At 42.2% G+C, this 18762-nt stretch overlaps 1 protein-coding gene across 3 annotated transcripts in view; it reads left to right on the top strand.

Moving 5' to 3' along the window:
- LOC126185089 (band 4.1-like protein 5) overlaps positions 1-18762 on the top strand; it is a 167700-nt gene that overhangs the window by 119312 nt on the left and 29626 nt on the right. For all 3 annotated transcript variants that reach the window (XM_049927886.1, XM_049927885.1, XM_049927884.1), the window contains one exon: positions 4635-4698. In XM_049927886.1, the coding sequence (XP_049783843.1) occupies positions 4635-4698 (64 nt within the window). The remainder of the gene's footprint in view (positions 1-4634; positions 4699-18762) is intronic.

The following is an 18762-nucleotide window of genomic DNA, read 5'->3' as shown; positions in this document are numbered from 1 at the left end:
TAATTTTCACATCTGTCAGCACCTGCTTTCTTTGGGATTGGAATTATTATATTCTTCTTGAAGTCTGAGGGTATTTCGCCTGTCTCATACATCATGCTCACCAGATGGTAGAGTTTTGTCATGACTGGCTCTCCCGAGGCCATCAGTAGTTCTAATGGAATGCTGTCTACTCCCGGGGCCTTGTTTTGACTCAGGTCTTTCAGTGCTCTGTCAAACTCTTCACGCAGTATCTTATCTCCCATTTCATCTTCATCTACATCCTCTTCCATTTCCATAATATTGTCCTCGAGTACATCGCCCTTGTATAGACCCTCTATATACTCCTACCACCTTTCTGCTTTCCCTTCTTTGCTTAGAACTGGGTTTCCATCTGAGCTCTTGATATTCATACAAGTTGTTCTCTTTTCTCCAAAGGTCTCTTTAATTTTCCTGTAGGCAGTATCTATCTTACCCCTAGTAAGATAAGCCTCTACATCCTTGCATTTGTCCTCTAGTCATCCCTGCTTAGCCATTTTGCACTTCCTGTTTTTTGAGACGTTTGTATTCCTTTTTGCCTGCTTCATTTACTGCATTTTTATATTTTCTCCTTTCATCAATTAAATTCAATATTTCTTCTGTTACCCAAGGATTTCTACTAGCCCTCTTCTTCTTACCTACTTGATCCTCTGCTGCCTTCACTACTTCATCTCTCAAAGCTACCCATTCTTCTTCTACTGTATTTCTTTCTCCCATTCCTGTCAATTGTTCCCTTATGCTCTCCCTGAAACTCTGTACAACCGCTGGTTTAGTTAGTTTATCCAGGTCCCACTCCTTAAATTCCCACCTTTTTGCAGTTTCTTCAGTTTTAATCTACAGTTCATAACCAATAGATTGTGGTCAGAGTCCACATCTGCCCCTGGAAATGTCTTACAATTTAAGACCTGGTTCCTAAATCTCTGTCTTACCATTATATAATCTATCTGAAACCTGTCAGTATATCCAGGCTTCTTCCATGTATACAAACTTCTTTTATGATTCTTGAACCAAGTGTTAGCTATGATTAAGTTCTGTTTCTGTGCAAAATTCTACCAGGCGGCTTCCTCTTTCATTTCTTAGCCCCAATCCATATTCACCTACTACGTTTCCTTCTCTCTCTTTTCCTACTACCGAATTCCAGTCACCCATGACTATTAAATTTTTGTCTCCCTTCACTGCTCATTGAGGAACTAAATTCCAGACAATGCTTCTGCCAAGGATACACAGGTGACCTTGTCATAGTAATACTTGGCAAATTCAATGAGACAGTCAGGAATATGGCACAAGGAGTGTTGGACATTGTGCAAAAATGGTGCATTAAACAGGATCTGAGAGTTAATCTTAAGAAGACTGTTGTGGTGCCATTTACAAAGAGACATATTCAGCATGCAAGTTGGAATCTAAAGCTCTTCAATGAAACTCTACCTGTGAAGGGGACAGTGAAATATCTAGGGGTAACCTTGGACGAGAAGTTAACTTGGACCCCTCATATTAAGTGTATCTGCTCCAGGGCAAAGAACACTTTAGTGAATACGAGGAGGGCTTGTGGCAGGGCCTAAGCCCCAGGGGTATGCACTGGATATACACTACAGTGGTTAGACCTAGTATTTCCTATGGGGTCGTAGTGTGGTGGAAAAAGGTAGAACAGCGGGTTGCTGCTAAAGAGCTTGCTAAGGTGCAAAGATTGGCCTGCTTAGCCATAACGGGCGGAATTAGCAGCACACCAACCGCTGGAATGGAAGCCATACTGGATATCCCTCCACTTCACCTTTGAGTTAAGATGAAGGCAGCAGCTGGGGAGTACAGACGTAAAACTGGCCAAAACTGGGTCTCGTACAAATATCCAGAATCACACACTAACATAGCGAGTGAGGTAAATATGGGTATAGCTGGGGAAATGCGCGCTGACTATATAGTAACTCCCAACTGCTTCGACAAGCCTTACAACATAATAATTGGAAGTAGGGAGCAGTGAGAGAAAACAGTTCAACACCGTACGGGGGACATCGTTTGGCTCACCGATGGGTTGAAAACAGATAAAGACGTTGGGGCTGGGTTGTACGGGGTTCAGCCAAGACTGGAGAGCAGCATCTCTCTAGGGAAACTGGCCTCTGTATTCCAAGCTGAAATTACTGCAGTCAGGGCATGTGTGAAGGAGAATATGAGTAGGTGCTACAATGACTGTAGCATCTACATCTATTCAGACAGCCAGGCAGCCCTGAAATAATTGGCAGCTCCTGCAACAAGATCTAAGATTGTTGCAGATTGCCACAGGGCTCTGGTGGAGCTAGGGGGAAGCAATAGGGTGTACCTAGTGTGAGACCCTGGCCACTCAGGGATCTGTGGCAATGAACAAGCCAATAGATTGGCTAGGATGGGGGCAACAACTCCATTTATTGGACCGGAACGTCTATTGACAATCACCAAGGCTATGATCAAATTAGAACTACGGAACTGGCTTAGGAAACGGCACGTACGATATTGGACCACGGTCCATAAACAAAAACAAAAATGCTTAAGCCATGTTTTAAAAGAAGCTCTGCAATCCTGGGATTGAACAGGAAAGAGATCAAACTCATGACTGGACTGATGACTGGCCATGGGAACTTCAAAAAACACCTATACACAATGGGTATAATGGAAGAGGACCCTAAATGTAGGATCTGTGATGAGAGTGAAGAAACTGCATCACACCTAATCTTTGAATGCATGGCACTGGAGAGTAAAAGATACAGACAACTAGACCTGAAGAAATTGTGTCTAACAAAAAACTGGTAGAGGGACTCCTTGCACTATTTAAGGGCACTGGTTGGCTTTACTAGATATTCAGCGAGCGATACCGCATAATAAACTTAGTTTTGGTGCGGGCAGTGGTGGGTCAGACCTAAGCTGTTTCAGCTCTCCTGTTAAAATCAATCAGTCAATCAATGCAATGCCTCATAACAGCAAATTGCCGCCGCTGAGCGTGACTTCACAATTTCATGCCCATTTGCAGTTGGGTCGCGTGTGAGTAGTACCTTCTACTGCTTCTGGCCACTTTCTAGTAGCGCCCCAATTTGAAAATATCATAGATCCGGGGCTGATGCACAGAGTAGTCTGAGCCTAAAATATGTTATTAGTTTCAGATTTTATTTTATTTTATTTCCACCTCTCTGGGAGTCAAGCATTGATCACTTTGCAGAACAATGAAGTTATTTTTGTTGGTTTGCTAAAGAAATTTGGCTTTTATTCATCTTTTCTGCTGAGGCAGTCAATTTATTTGAAACAAAGTGTTTGATTCCACACTATTGGCCAGTTTCAACTGTTCGCTGCATTTCAAGTACACGTTTCTATCTTCTAGCATGTAGGGCATTGTGCCATAATAAAGAACCAAACATTGAAGTAATACAGTACCGATGCCATAAGAAAATATACATCAGAATCTGGACATAACAAATGTGCACTTTAAGCTGAATTATGCATTTTAGTATGGTTCCTGAAATTCCCATGCTCTTAGAGTCTTGTTTCTTTTATGACTTTTGTTCAGTGGAATTCGAATTTATACTTTCGTGATGTGAAAAATGCTGTGTACATGTTGCTGCACATCAAAGATATTTCCAAAACATGTTTTTTCTCAAGTTTCATTTTCTAAAGTGCCTGGAAATTCTGCCCCATTCATAAAACCATAACCATTCAAAGGATTGATAGTTTTACAGTTCTGAGGAAAAGTATACTGTCACTTAACACGGAAGAAGTGTATTTTCACCCAGCAGAAAGGATATTTTTATCTTCCCCCCCCCCCCCCCCCCTCCCAATGTATATACTTCGAATAATCCATTTTTCAACAGGCTCCTTTTGTTTTGGCCTCTCTAGTGACGTCCTGTGGTACCATGGCTTGGGAACTTTCTTGTGTAACAGGACTGCTAGCATGTACCTGCAAACAAACAAAAAATTAATTACCTAACTTTATTTTTTCAATTTGGTAATTAAACTTTATGATTGTTCTTTGTAAGTTGCTGTTTTTATATGTGTAGTGATAAAGAGAAGTTTTGGCTTTTGTTCATGAGCCTCATTTGCTTGGCTGAAGTTATCACTCACCTGCCTCCCACATACTGAAGGGTGGAGGCAGATGATAGCATTTTTTTTAAGAAGTTTTTCTGCATAGAGAACAAGGGCCAAAACACTAGTGTGTTGATGCAGTGGGCACTTTGTAGTGAGTGAAGACCTGTTGTAGACATGATGAGTGTAAATAATTTTGTACTGCAATGTTTTTTTGCATATTCCAGTACTTGCATAACACAGTTATTGAGTTCTGCTGATAAGTTGAGATGATGAGGGGGGAAACAGAGGAAGAAGAGTGATAAACTAAAATTAATTTAGATCTTGAATAACTGTTGTATTACGTTTGTGCATGTGGCCCACTCTGTTAGAAACATTAAGTTAGTCTACCATTACATAGCACTAGACACTAATATGAATCTGTTTTTATTTTTGTCACATTAGTTGTTCATGCTTCCATCTAAATCATAACTTGTGCATGTAAAACACTTTTTCAGTTTTTATCTTTGTTACGCAGATATGATTAAATGATCTTTGAGGTATTTTTTTGTTTACTGAGATTTTGTTTCCTCTGTTTTCAGCCAAAATTGAAGTAGAGTTGAAAAACAACAAAGATGATTTGGCAGAAAAGAATTTAATCCTCGGGTAGGTATAACATTTTATACAGAACTTCATAAAATATACCAAGTATTAAATCGGTACAGTATATTAAACCAAAGTTGAAAAATCCAGAACTAACAAAGCCGAGGAAGATAACTTTTGCTGGCGAGGTCAGTGTGGGTGCCTTTACAAAGATGGGTAAATAGCTCCATTTATTGCAAATAATGAAAATATAAAACACACACACTAATGGGGAGGGGGCTGTTATCTCCTGGCATTGTAGCCCGACTGGTATGAGTTGCAGTCTTGACTGTGCAGGATGGCAGGGAAATGGAAGGGGTGGGAGATGGGAAGAGGGGCTAGAATCAGGGGACCCTAGGAAAGATCAGTCTGTTGTGAAACATGTTGATGCATTCGCAGAAGTGGCAGTCACCTATTCAGGTAAGTGAGGGCCTACTAGGTGAAGAGTTTATGAAAAAAATGAAGGGTTAAGGTGGGCATTCAGAGTAGTAGAAGGAAATTAGGAATAATTACATCGAATGAGTTAGGATGGAGTAGAAAAGTAAAGGGGAGGATATATTGCAGGTAGAATTCCCACATGTGCATTACAAAAGTTGTTATTTTGGGGGGGGGGGGGGGGGTTGCTACCACTCAGATGGCATGGGCTGGGTGAAGCAGTCATTGAAGTCACATTACACAGCTTAATCTGCAACTGAATGATCAAGACACTCATTGGCCAGTTTGCTAGGGGAATAGTTGGTGCATTGTTATATTTAATTTCATGCATTTGAAAACGGTTTTTGATGTGGCTGTTTCCTCTTATGGCCCAGCATTTGATGCCTTTGGGGGTTATGTAATGACAGTGGCATGCGTGGAATAGGAAGATGACTGGCATGTGTATTGGATACACCATATATCAGGGTCTTCCACAGTGATATAACCCCTGGAACAGAGGATTAGGAGCAGAGAAGCGTAAAGACAGGGTAGGATATTGTGTGGTTTGGGTGGGTGACTTAATGCCAGTTTTGAAGGGTGGGGAGAATGTTCCTCATTTCGTGGAATGCTACGAAGTAATCAGATATATGGAGGAGAATGTGACACCCAATACCACCCAGGCCTCAAAAGGGTAAAATTATATTCTCCGCTAACATTCTAGAATGTTTTTATTGTCATGAAGAGAATGAAAAGCACCTTCAAAAAGATAGTCAAGTCAGTGATGAGGAGCAGACAATACAAAAGATACAAATTAAGAAAGGAATACAGAATGCAGAGATAATGAAAATATGTTAGGCACAACGGGCACCAATCTTCTCATCTTTCATAAAGGTTGTCAAGGCTTTTAACATTCCAAACGAATTCATCAGGATAGACCAATTCTTTTGAAATGAGTAAAGGAGGCGCACAAATGAAAATGCAGAATAGTATGTTTTGGAAAAGATAACAGTGTCAAATAGGGTAAAGTCCAGAGGGCAGAGATTCATTCATTACTACAACAAGATAAAATCAAAAGCAATGTGTCCACATCTAGAAATAAATTGACTTTCACATGGGGTTGAATTTGTCAGGTGAAAGATGCTCTCAAGATATCTTATAGCAGAAGATTGGTATTATCAGAGCTGAAAATAGCACCAATGTGATGGATGTATTGAGTAGGTGCACACATTTGTAGCATCTTTCCACAAGTTTAATAAACACAACAGATACCTAAAACAGAGATTTTAGTCATCAATAATATACCCTCCTTCACTATTTACAACAGCCTGCCAACAGTAGGGTAACTTTTCAATTCTATGACTGTAGAAATCACATGGTTTTGAGGTGAGGAACTTGTTGAGCCATGTTCCGAGCACATTTTCACCCGAAAAGGAATTTCCTTGAAGGTTGTTTGATAGAGAGCGATAAATGTGAAAATCAGGTTGCAAGATCAGGTAAATAACATGGTTGTGGAATAACTCCCTAACCTAATTCCTGCATTGTGTTTTATGTATATAGTGTTTTTTGAAAGTCTAGCGGAATGTAGGCAGGTGTTATTGTGGAGTAACATTGCTTCATGCAGTCATCCTGGTCGTTGTTCATGGACTGTGTCTGCAAGGTGTCTCAGTTGTTGACAACAAATGTCAACAGTGATGGTCAAACCTTGGGGAAGCAATTCGTAGTACATCACACCGTCACTGTTCCACCAGATGCATAACATCCTTTTTTGTTGATGTGCGTATGTATTTATATGGGGAGTTGCTGCTTTGTTTAGGCTCCACCATTCATTTCTTTTCATTATGTAAGCATAAAAAAAAACTACTTTTTGTCACCAGTAATGATACATACTTGGAATGGTCGGTGTTGTTCACGAGCCAATTGATGATGAGCAATCAGAGGTGCACATGCGGCCACTCGCCGATATTTGTTATTTTGGCTTAAAGCATGTAGTACCCCTACACCTGATTTCTGAACCTCCCCCATTGCATCCAAATTTTGCACAATGGTGAAATGATCACAGTTCATCACATTTGCCAGTTCGTGAGTACACCCATGTGAATCATTGTGGATCAATGTGTTTAAATAATCTTCATCAAACCCTGAAGGTCTTCCTGAACATGGAGAGTCATTAATGTCATAACAATCCTCCTTAAAACCATTTTCTTGCCATGCTCTATCCAGTAGCATTATTCTCATACACGGTGCAAAAGTTTCTGACTGCCTCCATTGCATACTCAAAGTATCTTAGTTCATCCATGCATAAAAGCAGAGTGCACACTTCACAGTTTACTAAATATTAATCGCTATCTTTCTGTAACTTATATCAATATGATGCACATATTAATTTAAAAGATATATCCATAACATCACACACGAAGGTCAACATACCAGCCACTCCGTCACGGCAACAATGTGTGTCTCTTATTCATCGCTGCCCTGCCACGCAACCTTTCAGTTTCGCTAGTTAAAAAAAAAAAAAAAAAAAAAAAAAAAAAACACACACACACACACACACACACACACAAGTGCTCTGTTATGCAAAGGTATATATATAAATACATTGAAACGTCTATGTTCAGAGAGATGTATTGTTTGAATGAGTTGACATTTAAAATACAGTGAATGAAACAAGAACAAAGGGAAAAAATATTTGTATAGCCTCTCTAGAGTCATACCTTTACACACCCTTTGCTTTCCACCTAATGCAGGCATATGAGATTGTCGGAGTGGTGTTTACAGAGCTTTTCATTGATCCTTGGCAGCTGCATCCCTCTGTTGAATATATAAAAAATGTTGCAATTTCTCCATTTGGCACTCCATTTTCTAGCATTCACAGCTTCACTAACTATCTCTGAATGAAAAAATGACAATATGTAAACTCAGAAAGCAACAGTGAACTACAAATAAAAAATGGCAAACGGTACATAAGCCCATAGCCACTGGAATACCAACATGCAAAACAAAAACACTATATATGAACTTACACACCAACCTGTTAGATAGCTGCCAAGTATCACTGAAAAGCTCTGCAAACACCACCCCAACAATCTCATATGCCTGCCTTAAGTGGAAAGTAAAAGGCGTGTAAAGGTATGGCTCTAGGAGGCTATACGAATATTTTTTCCCTTTTATTCTTGTTTCATTCACTGTATTTGATTTTAAATGTAAACACATTCAAACAATACATCTATCTGAACATAAATGTTTCAATGTGTTTGTATATACCTTTGCTATAACAGAGCACATTTTTTTACTATCGAAACTGAACAGTCACATGGAAGGGCAGTGATAAATAAGAGATACTCATTATTGCTGTGATAGTGTGGTGGTATGTCGACCTTCATGTGTCAGGTTGTGGATAAATCATTTAAATTAATACACTACTGGTCATTAAAACTGCTACACCAAGAAGGAATGCAGATGATAAACGGGTATTCATTGGACAGATATATTATACTAGAACTGGCATGTGATTACATTTTCACGCAATTTGGGTGCATAGATCCTGAAAAATCAGTACCCAGAATTACCACCTTTGGCCGTAATAATGGCCTTGATATGCCTGGGCATTGAGTCAAACAGAGTTTGGATGGCATGTACAGGTAAAGCTGCCTATGCAGCTTCAACACGATACCACAGTTCATCAAGAGTAGTTACTGGCGTATTGTGACGAGCCAGTTGCTCGGCCACCATTGACCAGACATTTGCAGTTGGTGAGAGATCTGGAGAATGTGCTGGCCAGGGCAGCAGTCAAACATTTTCTGTATCCAGAAAGGCCCGTACAGGACCTGCAACATGCGGTCGTACATTATCCTGCTGAAATGTAGGGTAGAATCACTGGTCGTAACACATCTGAAATGTAATGTCAACTGTTCAAAGTGCTGTCAGTGCGAACAAGAGGTGACAGAGACATGTAACCAGTGGCACCCGATACCATCACGCCAGGTGATACGCCAGTATGGCGATGATAAATACACGCTTCCAATGTGCGTTCACCGCTATGTCGGCAAACACAGATGCGACCATCATGATGGTGTAAACAGAACTTGGATTCATCCGTAAAAATGACGTTTTGCCATTTGTGCACCCAGGTTTGTCGTTGAGTGCACCATCGCAAGCGCTTCTGTCTGTGATGCAGCGTCAAGGGTAACCACAGCCATGGTCTTCGAGCTGATAGTCCATGCTGCTGCAAATGTCGTTGAACTGTTTGTGCAGATGGTTGTTGTCTCGCAAATGTCCCCATCTTTTGACTCAGGGATCGAGACGTGGCTGCGCGATCCATTACAGCCATGCGGATAAGATGCCTGTCATCTCGACTCCTAGTGATACGAGGCCGTTGGGATCCAGCACGGCATACCTTATTACCCTCCTGAACCCACCGATTCCATATTCTACTAACAGTCATTGGATCTTGACCAACGCGAGCAGCAATGTCTTGATACGATAAACTGCAATCGCGATAGGCTACAATCCGACCTTTTCAAAGTCGGAAACGTGATGGTACACATTTCTCCTCCTTACACGAGGCATCATAACAACGTTTCACCAGACAACTGCTGTTTGTGTATGAGAAATTGGTTGGAAACTTTCCTCATGTCAGCACGTTGTAGGTGTCGCCACCGGCGCCAACCTTGTGTGAATGCCCTGAAAAGCTAATCATTTCCATATCACAGCATCTTCCTGTTGGTTAAATTTCGGGTCTGTAGCAGGTCATCTTCGTGGTGTAGCAATTTTAATGACCAGTAGTGTGTGTGCACCATATTGATGTAAGCTACACAAATATAGTGATTAATATTAAACAAACTGTGAACTGTGCACTCTGCTTTTATGCGTGGATGAACTACAATACTTTGAGTGTGCAGTGGCAAATCAATAGGTCACTAGTGAAACAACGCGTGTGCACAATATGAGGTTTGAACATTTCAAGAGCTGTGCTTTGATGTGAATAAGCATTAAATTATGTTGTATCTATTGTTGAACTGAAACTATTTCATGGGTGCCACAGAGTCAGACATTATATAGAGGAATATAACTGTAAATAGAGTGAAAACTCACTTTTACACTTTTTAAGGGGCTTTAAAAACTGATGTAGAATGCAGGAAAGTGTAAAATGGGGGAAATAACATTTTAAGCAATAAAAGTTACATATAGAAACCCACCTTGCATTTTCCCACTTTATGTATGATATATGTACATAATAGGCATCAAAATACTTGCCAGGGACCTTTTTATTATCTTTTCCTATTGTGTTACAGGTGCAAAAATAAAATTCACCAATAAGAAAACCCGAATTTTATAGTGGAACTCAAATGAATTCAGGATGGAACTGGAAGAACTTTGCTGATACTTGTAAGACCTTTTTGCATCTGTCTTAAAGTGAATCTTTGCATACCGTGTGGTGAGAGGGTATGTATTCCACAGGAAAAGTGACACTGGTGAGGGCTGTAGGATGGGGGGGTGGCTGCATTCATAAGTGTGAATATCATGTCACCTGTTGCCCTCACCACAGATTTAAAAACAGTTTGTCACATACATATCCCAAGCAGAAGTTAGAAGTTTGTGCAATGGACCATCCACCAAAAGAATACTTGGACAACACTTTGAAAACTTCCATTGGTCATCTTTCTATGTCATTCCTCCTGGTTGATGATGATATTACACAAAATGTGCTGTGTAGTTCCTCCTCTATCTGACACAGAGCAAGAATCAGAGTTTTACACAGTCTGAGGACCTGTGCTTCATAAGTACTCAGCATAACTAAGAGATGGAAAAGAGCCACCGTGGTACAACAACAGAGTTAGAAAACTGCTGCGGAAGCAAAGGCAACTTCACAGCAAACATAAACATAGCCAATGCCGTGCAGATAAACAAACATTTCGCGAAGCGAAATGTAGTGTGAGGAGGGCTATGTGAGAGACGTTCAATGAATTCGAAAGTAACGTTCTATGTACTGACTTGGCAGAAAATCCTAAGAAACTTTGGTCTTATGTCAAAGCGGTAGGTGGATCAAAACAAAATGTCCAGACACTCTGTGACCAAAATGGTACTGAAACAGAGGATGACAGACTAAAGGCCAAAATACTAAATGTCTTTTTCCAAAGCTGTTTCACAGAGGAAGACTGCACTGTAGTTCCTTCTCTAGATTGCCGCACAGATGACAAAATGGAAGATATCGAAATAGACGACAGAGGGATAGAGAAACAATTAAAATCGCTCAAAAGAGGAAAGGCCGCTGGACCTGATGGGATACCAGTTCGATTTTACACAGAGTACGCGAAGGAACTTGCCCCCCTTCTTGCAGCAGTGTACAGTAGGTCTCTAGAAGAGTGTAGCATTCCAAAGGATTGGAAAAGGGCACAGGTCATCCCCGTTTTCAAGAAGCGACGTCAAACAGATGTGTAGAACTATAGACCTATATCTCCAACGTCGATCAGTTGTAGAATTTTGGAACACGTATTATGTTCCAATATAATGACTTTTCTGGAGACTAGAAATCTACTCTGTAGGAATCAGCATGGGTTTCGAAAAAGATGATCGTGTGAAACCCAGCTAACACTATTCGTCCACGAGACTCAGAGGGCCATAGACACGGGTTCACAGGTAGATGCCGTGTTTCTTGACTTCCACAAGGCGTTCGATACAGTTCCCCACAGTTGTTTAATGAACAAAGTAAGAGCATATGGACTACATCTACATCTACATCTACATGACTACTCTGCAATTCACATTTAAGTGCTTGCCAGAGGGTTCGCCGAACCACAATCCTACTTGAATGAGATTTTCACTCTGCAGCGGAGTGTGCGCTGATATGAAACTTCCTGGCAGATTAAAACTGTGTGCCCGACCGAGACTCGAACTCGGGACCTTTGCCTTTCGCGGGCAAGTGCTCTACCAACTGAGCTACCGAAGCACGACTCACGTCCGGTACTCACAGTTTTAATCTGCCAGGAAGTTTCATATCAGCGCACACTCCGCTGCAGAGTGAAAATCTCATTCTGGAAACATCCCCCAGGCTGTGGCTAAGCCATGTCTCCGCAATATCCTTTCTTTCAGGAGTGCTAGTTCTGCAAGGTTCGCAGGAGAGCTTCTGTAAAGTTTGGAAGGTAGGAGACGAGGTACTGGCAGAAGTAAAACTGTGAGTACCGGACGTGAGTCGTGCTTCGGTAGCTCAGTTGGTAGAGCACTTGCCCGCGAAAGGCAAAGGTCCCGAGTTCGAGTCTCGGTCGGGCACACAGTTTTAATCTGCCAGGAAGTTTCACAATCCTACTATCTCTCTACCATTCCACTCCCGAACAGCGCGCGTGAAAAACGAACACCTAAACCTTTCTGTTCGAGCTCTGATTTCTCTTATTTTATTTTGATGATCATTCTTACCTATGTAGGTTGGGCTCAACAAAATATTTTTGCATTCAGAAGAGAAAGTTGGTGACTGAAATTTCGTAAATAGATCTCGCCGCGACGAAAAATGTCTTTGCTGTAATGACTTCCATCCCAATTCGCGGATCATATCTGCCACACTCTCTCCCCTACTACGTCATAATACAAAACGAGCTGCCCTTTTTTGCACCCTTTCGATGTCCTCCGTCAATCCCACCTGGTAAGGATCTCACACCGCGCAGCAATATTCTAACAGAGGACAAACGAGTGTAGTGTAAGCTGTCTCTTTAGTGGACTTGTTGCATCTTCTAAGTGTCCTGCCAATGAAACGCAACCTTTGGCTCGCCTTCCCCACAATATTATCTATGTGGTCTTTCCAACTGAAGTTGTTCGCAATTTTAACACCCAGGTACTTAGTTGAATTGACAGCCTTGAGAATTGTACTATTTATCGAGTAATCGAATTCAAACGGATTTCTTTTGGAACTCATGTGGATCACCTCACACTTTTCATTATTTAGCGTCAACTGCCACCTGCCACACCATACAGCAATCTTTTCTAAATCACTTTGCAACTGACACTGGTCTTCGGATGACCTTACTAGACGGTAAATTACAGCATCATCTGCGAACAACCTAAGAGAACTGCTCAGATTGTCACCCAGGTCATTTATATAGATCAGGAACAGCAGAGGTCCCAGGAACAGCAGAGGTCCCAGGACACTTCCCTGGGGAACACCTCATATCACTTCAGTTTTACTCGATGATTTGCCGTCTATTACTACGAACTGCGACCTTCCTGACAGTAAATCACGAATCCAGTCGCACAACTGAGACGATATCCCATAGACCCACAGCTTGATTAGAAGTCGATTGTGAGGAACGGTGTCAAAAGCTTTCCAGAAATCTAGAAATACGGAATCAACTTGAGATCCCCTGTCGATAGCGGCCATTACTTCGTGCGAATAAAGAGCTAGCTGCGTTGCACAAGAATGATGTTTTCTGAAACCATGCTGATTACGTATCAATAGATTGTTCCCTTCGAGGTGATTCATAATGTTTGAATACAGTATATGCTCCAAAACCCTACTGCAAACCGACGTTAATGATATAGGTCTGTAGTTCGATGGATTACTCCTACTACCCTTCTTAAACACTGGTGCGACCTGCGCAATTTTCCAGTCTGTAGGTACAGATCTATCGGTGAGTGAGTGGTTGTATATGAGTGCTAAGTAGGGAGCTATTGTATCAGCGTAATCTGAAAGGAACCTAATCAGTATACAATCTGGACATGAAGACTTGCCCGTATCAAGCGATTTGAGTTGCTTCGCAACCCCTAACGTATCTACTTCTAAGAAACTCATGCTAGCAGCTGTTCATGTTTCAAATTCTGGAATATTCCATTCATCTTCCCTGGTGAAGGAATTTCGGAAAACTGCGTTCAATAACTCCGCTTTAGCGGCACAGTCGTCGGTAACAGTACCATCGGCACTGCCCAGCGAAGGTATTGACTGCGTCTTGCCGCTTGTGTACTTTACATACTACCAGAATTTCTTTGGATTTTCTATCAAATTTCGAGACAAAAGTTTCGTTGTGGAACCTATTAAAGGCATTTCGCATTGAAGTCCATGCCAAATTTCGCGCATCTATAAATTTTAGCCAATCTTCGGGATTTCGCGTTCTTTTGAACTTCGCATGCAAAAGTTGCCTCTGCAACAGCGTTCGGACCTGTTTTGTGTACCATGGGATATCAGTTCCATCTCTTACCAATTTATGAGGTATGAATCTCTCAATTGCTGTTGCTACTATATCTTTGAATTTGAGCCACATCTCGTCTACATTTGCATAGTCAGTTCGGAAGGAATGGAGATTGTCTCTTAGGAAGGCTTCTAGTGACACTTTATCCGCTTTTTTAAATAAAATTATTTTGCGTTTGTTTCTGGTGGATTTGGAAGAAACGGTATTGAGCCTAGCTACAACGACCTTGTGATCACTAATCCCTGTATCAGTCATGATGCTCTCTATCAGCTCTGGATTGTTTTTGGCTAAGAGGTCAAGTGTGTTTTCGCAACCATTTACAATTCGCGTGGGTTCGTGGACTAACTGCTCGAAATAATTTTCGGAGAAAGCATTTAGGACAATCTCGGAAGATGTTTTCTGCCTACCACCGGTTTTGTACAAGTATTTTTGCCAACATATCGAGGGAAGGTTGAAGTCCCCACCAACTATAACCGTATGAGTGGGGTATTTATTTGTTACGAGCCTCAAATTTTCTCTGAACTGTTCCGCAACTATATCATCGGAGTCTGATGGTCGGTAGAAGGAGCCAATTATTAACTTAGTTCGACTGTTAAGTATAACCTCCACCCATACCAATTCGCACGGAGTATCTACTTCGACTTCACTACAAGATAAACCACTACTGACAGACACAAACACTCCACCACCAATTCTGCCTAATCTATCTTTCCTGAACACCGTCTGAGACTTCGTAAAAATTTCTGCAGAACTTATTTCAGGCTTTAGCCAGCTTTCTGTACCTATAAAGATTTCAGCTTCTGTGCTTTCTATTAGCGCTTGAAGCTCAGGGACTTTCCCAGCACAACTACAACAAATTACAACTAAAATTCCGACTGTTCCTTGATCCAAGCACGTCCTGTATTTGCCATGCACTCTTTGAGATTGCAGCCCACCCCGTACTTTCCCGAGGCCTTCTAACCTAAAAAACTGCCCAGTCCACGCCACACAGCCTCCGCTACCTGTGTAGCCGCCAGCTGAATGTAGTGAACTCCTGACCTATTCAGCGGAACCCGAAACCCCACCACCCTATGGTGCAAGTCAAGGAATCTGCAGCCAACACGGTCGCAATACCGTCTGAGCCTCTGATTCAGACCCTCCACCCGGCTGTGCACCAAAGGTCTGCAGTCGGTTCTGTCAACAATGCTGCAGATGGTGAGCTCTGCCTTCATCTCGTAAGCAAGACCAGCAGCCTTCACCAAATCAGATAGCCGCTGGAATCCAGAGAGAATTTCCTCAGATCCAAAGCGACACACGTCATTAGTGCCGACATGTGCCACCACCTGCAGCTGGCTGCACCCTGTGCTCTTCATGGCATCCGGAAGGACCCTTTCCACATCAGGAATGACTCCACCCGGAATGCACACTGGATTTCTTCCCCTCCTTAGCCGCCATATCCCTAAGGGTCCCCATTATGCGCCTAACATTGGGGCTCCCAACTACCAATAAGCCCACCCTCTGTGATTGCCCGGACCTTGAAGACTGAGAAACATCCTCTGAAACAGTGCAGGCAGTTGCATCTGGCTCAGCTAGAGACAGTGCCTGAAACCTGTTTGTCAGACGCACCGGGGAGGCTTTCTGATCAGCCTCCGGGGACGTCTTTCGCTGCCTGCCATGCCTTGGAACGACCTCCCAATCAACCACAGGCGAGGGCTCAGCCCCACTGCGGGCAGCAACCGTGGCAACCACAGCGGCAGACCGCTCTGGGGACAGACGGGACGAGGTTGACATCCCCGTGATACCTAAGTCCGGCCCCCCACAGTGGTGCCCATTGGCAACAGCCTCAAGCTGCGCGACTGAAGTCGGCGCTGCTTGCAGCTGTGAGCGAAGGGATGCCAACTCAGCCCTCATCCGAACACAGCAATCACAGTCCCTGTCCATTCTAATCGATGTTGAACAGTTACTGAAACACGGGTCAGTGCCTAGATAACGCAAGGGAAACACTCAAAGAATGTGTTAACTTACCTGTACAAATGCCTAATGACTGCACTACAATCTGCCTGAATTTACGATTACAGTAGCTAAAACTCGAAATTACACCTCCTATACGAAACTCTCACGCAATTTAAGTAAGAATCTACGAAGTAAACACTAAAGTGCGATGCTACAACTCTTACATACTATAATACGCCCGAAATTTATGAATTAAACAATGCAAGTACCCAAAAACACGCAAAGAAATAAAGAATTAAACTATGTAACAAATAAGTAAGCTAGGGGTATACGACTTGCTGCTGCAGCTGCTTATCCAACGGCGGCAGGGAGCACACTGGCTGTGACCAACCGACACTGACCGTTCAAAACAAAAACAGAAAACAGACGACTACGCGAATTTACACTATTCAGGTACTAAAGCGCGATGCTGCAACTCTCAAATACTATAATATGCCCGAAATTTATGAATTAAACAATGCAAGTACCCAAAAGCATGCTAAGAAATTAAGAATTAAACTACGTAACAAATAAGTAAGCTAGGGGTATACGACTTGCTGCTGGCAGCTGCTTATCCAACGGCAGCAGGGAGTACACTCTATCAGACGAATTGTGTGATTGGATTGAAGAGTTCCTAGATAACAGAACGCAGCATGTCATTCTCAGTGGAGAGAAGTCTTCCGAAGTAAGAGTGATTTCAGGTGTGCCGCAGGGGAGTGTCATAGGTCCATTGCTATTCACAATATACATAAATGACCTTGTGGATGACATCGGAAGTTCACTGAGGCTTTTTGCGGATGATGCTGTGGTATATCGAGAGGTTGTAACAATGGAAACTTGTACTGAAATGTAGGAGGATCTGCAGCGAATTGACGCAGGGTGCAGGGAATGGCAATTGAATCTCAATGTAGACAAGTGTAATGTGCTGCGAATACGTAGAAAGAAAGATCCCTTATCATTTAGCTACAAAATAGCAGGTGAGAAACTGGAAGCAGTTAATTCCATAAATTATCTGGGAGTACGCATTAGGAGTGATTTAAAATGGAATGATCATATAAAGTTGATCGTTGGTAAAGCAGATGCCAGACTGAGATTCATTGGAAGAATCCTAAGGGAATGCAATCCGAAAACAAAGGAAGTAGGTTACAGTACGCTTGTTTGCCCACTGCTTGAATACTGCTCAGCAGTGTGGGATCCGTACCAGATAGGGTTGATAGAAGAGAGAGAGAAGATCCAACGGAGAGCAGCGCGCTTCGTTACAGGATCATTTAGTAATCGCGAAAGCATTAAGGAAATGATAGATAAACTCCAGTGGAAGACTCTGCAGATGATAGATAAACTCCAGTGGAAGACTCTGCAGAAGAGACGCTCAGTAGCTCGGTACGGGCTTTTGTTGAAGTTTTGCGAACATACCTTCACCGAAGAGTCAAGGAGTATATTGCTCCCTCCTACATATATCTCGCGAAGAGACCATGAGGATAAAATCAGAGACATTAGAGCCCACACAGAAGCATACCGACAATCCTTCTTTCCACGAACAATACGAGACTGGAATAGAAGGGAGAACCGATAGAGGTACTCAAGGTACCCTCCGCCACACACCGTCAGGTGGCTTGCGGAGTATGGATGTAGATGTAGATATCACTTATTCTGTCACTATTTTGGGGTCATTCTCTACTACTGACTTTTCAATATGCTGTCCATCTCTCATAGATGTTGCTCAGTGGGAACAGGGTACAGACCTTCACGAAGCAATAACTTCCCCTTTTGGATATACCTGCAAGATAGAACAACCCCCTGAAATGGATGCTCATCAGGGCTAAGTGGATGCTATTTGGTCATACAGCGCTGTTCAACCATCAAGACAGTGAACAGGACTGGGCAGCTCACTTCACAAGCATGAACCACCAGGATGCTGCCTCATCCATACAAAAATTCTCAGACCACCACAGAAATAAGCCTGTCCCTTCGTGGAATAAATAGTGCCACTCTGCAGTCAGGGACAGTTACGTGCCACTGCGAAGTTTCGAGGGTGCATCAACCACAGACAAACTCTCAAATTATTGGATTGGAAGAAAGGAGAGCAAGGAAAGGTCATGTCAGAAGTTCCTGAACTCAATTAAAGAATAGATCCACTTATGTATGGAAAGCTGTCAGAAAGACAACACACAAGCCAAGGCACCAATACCAACTATACATTCAGGAGGCTACACACAAGTAATGCAGACATTGTCCAAACAATGGCAGAATATTTTACTAACATAACCACCACAGTTATCATGGAAAGAGGTAGTTCGAATTAAATTTACATAAATGAGGAAGTGATAACAGCCCTCCTTCGTGAAGGAGTTGGTGTCTGCTACCTTTAAAACTGATAATTTCGTCTATTAGTACTCAGATTCAATATGATGAGTTGTGACAGCTTAACAGTCAATCGGAGGAAATCCTCACATACTTTTAAATCAAATTTGACATGCAGGACAATAACATTCCTGAAGTAAATCCATAATCACCCCCCCCCCCCCTTTCT

This window comes from Schistocerca cancellata, chromosome 4 (assembly GCF_023864275.1).
Source record: "Schistocerca cancellata isolate TAMUIC-IGC-003103 chromosome 4, iqSchCanc2.1, whole genome shotgun sequence".
NCBI lineage: Eukaryota > Metazoa > Arthropoda > Insecta > Orthoptera > Acrididae > Schistocerca > Schistocerca cancellata.
Note: the sequence above shows the minus strand (reverse complement) of the source record. Positions and strands in the feature narration are given on the sequence as shown.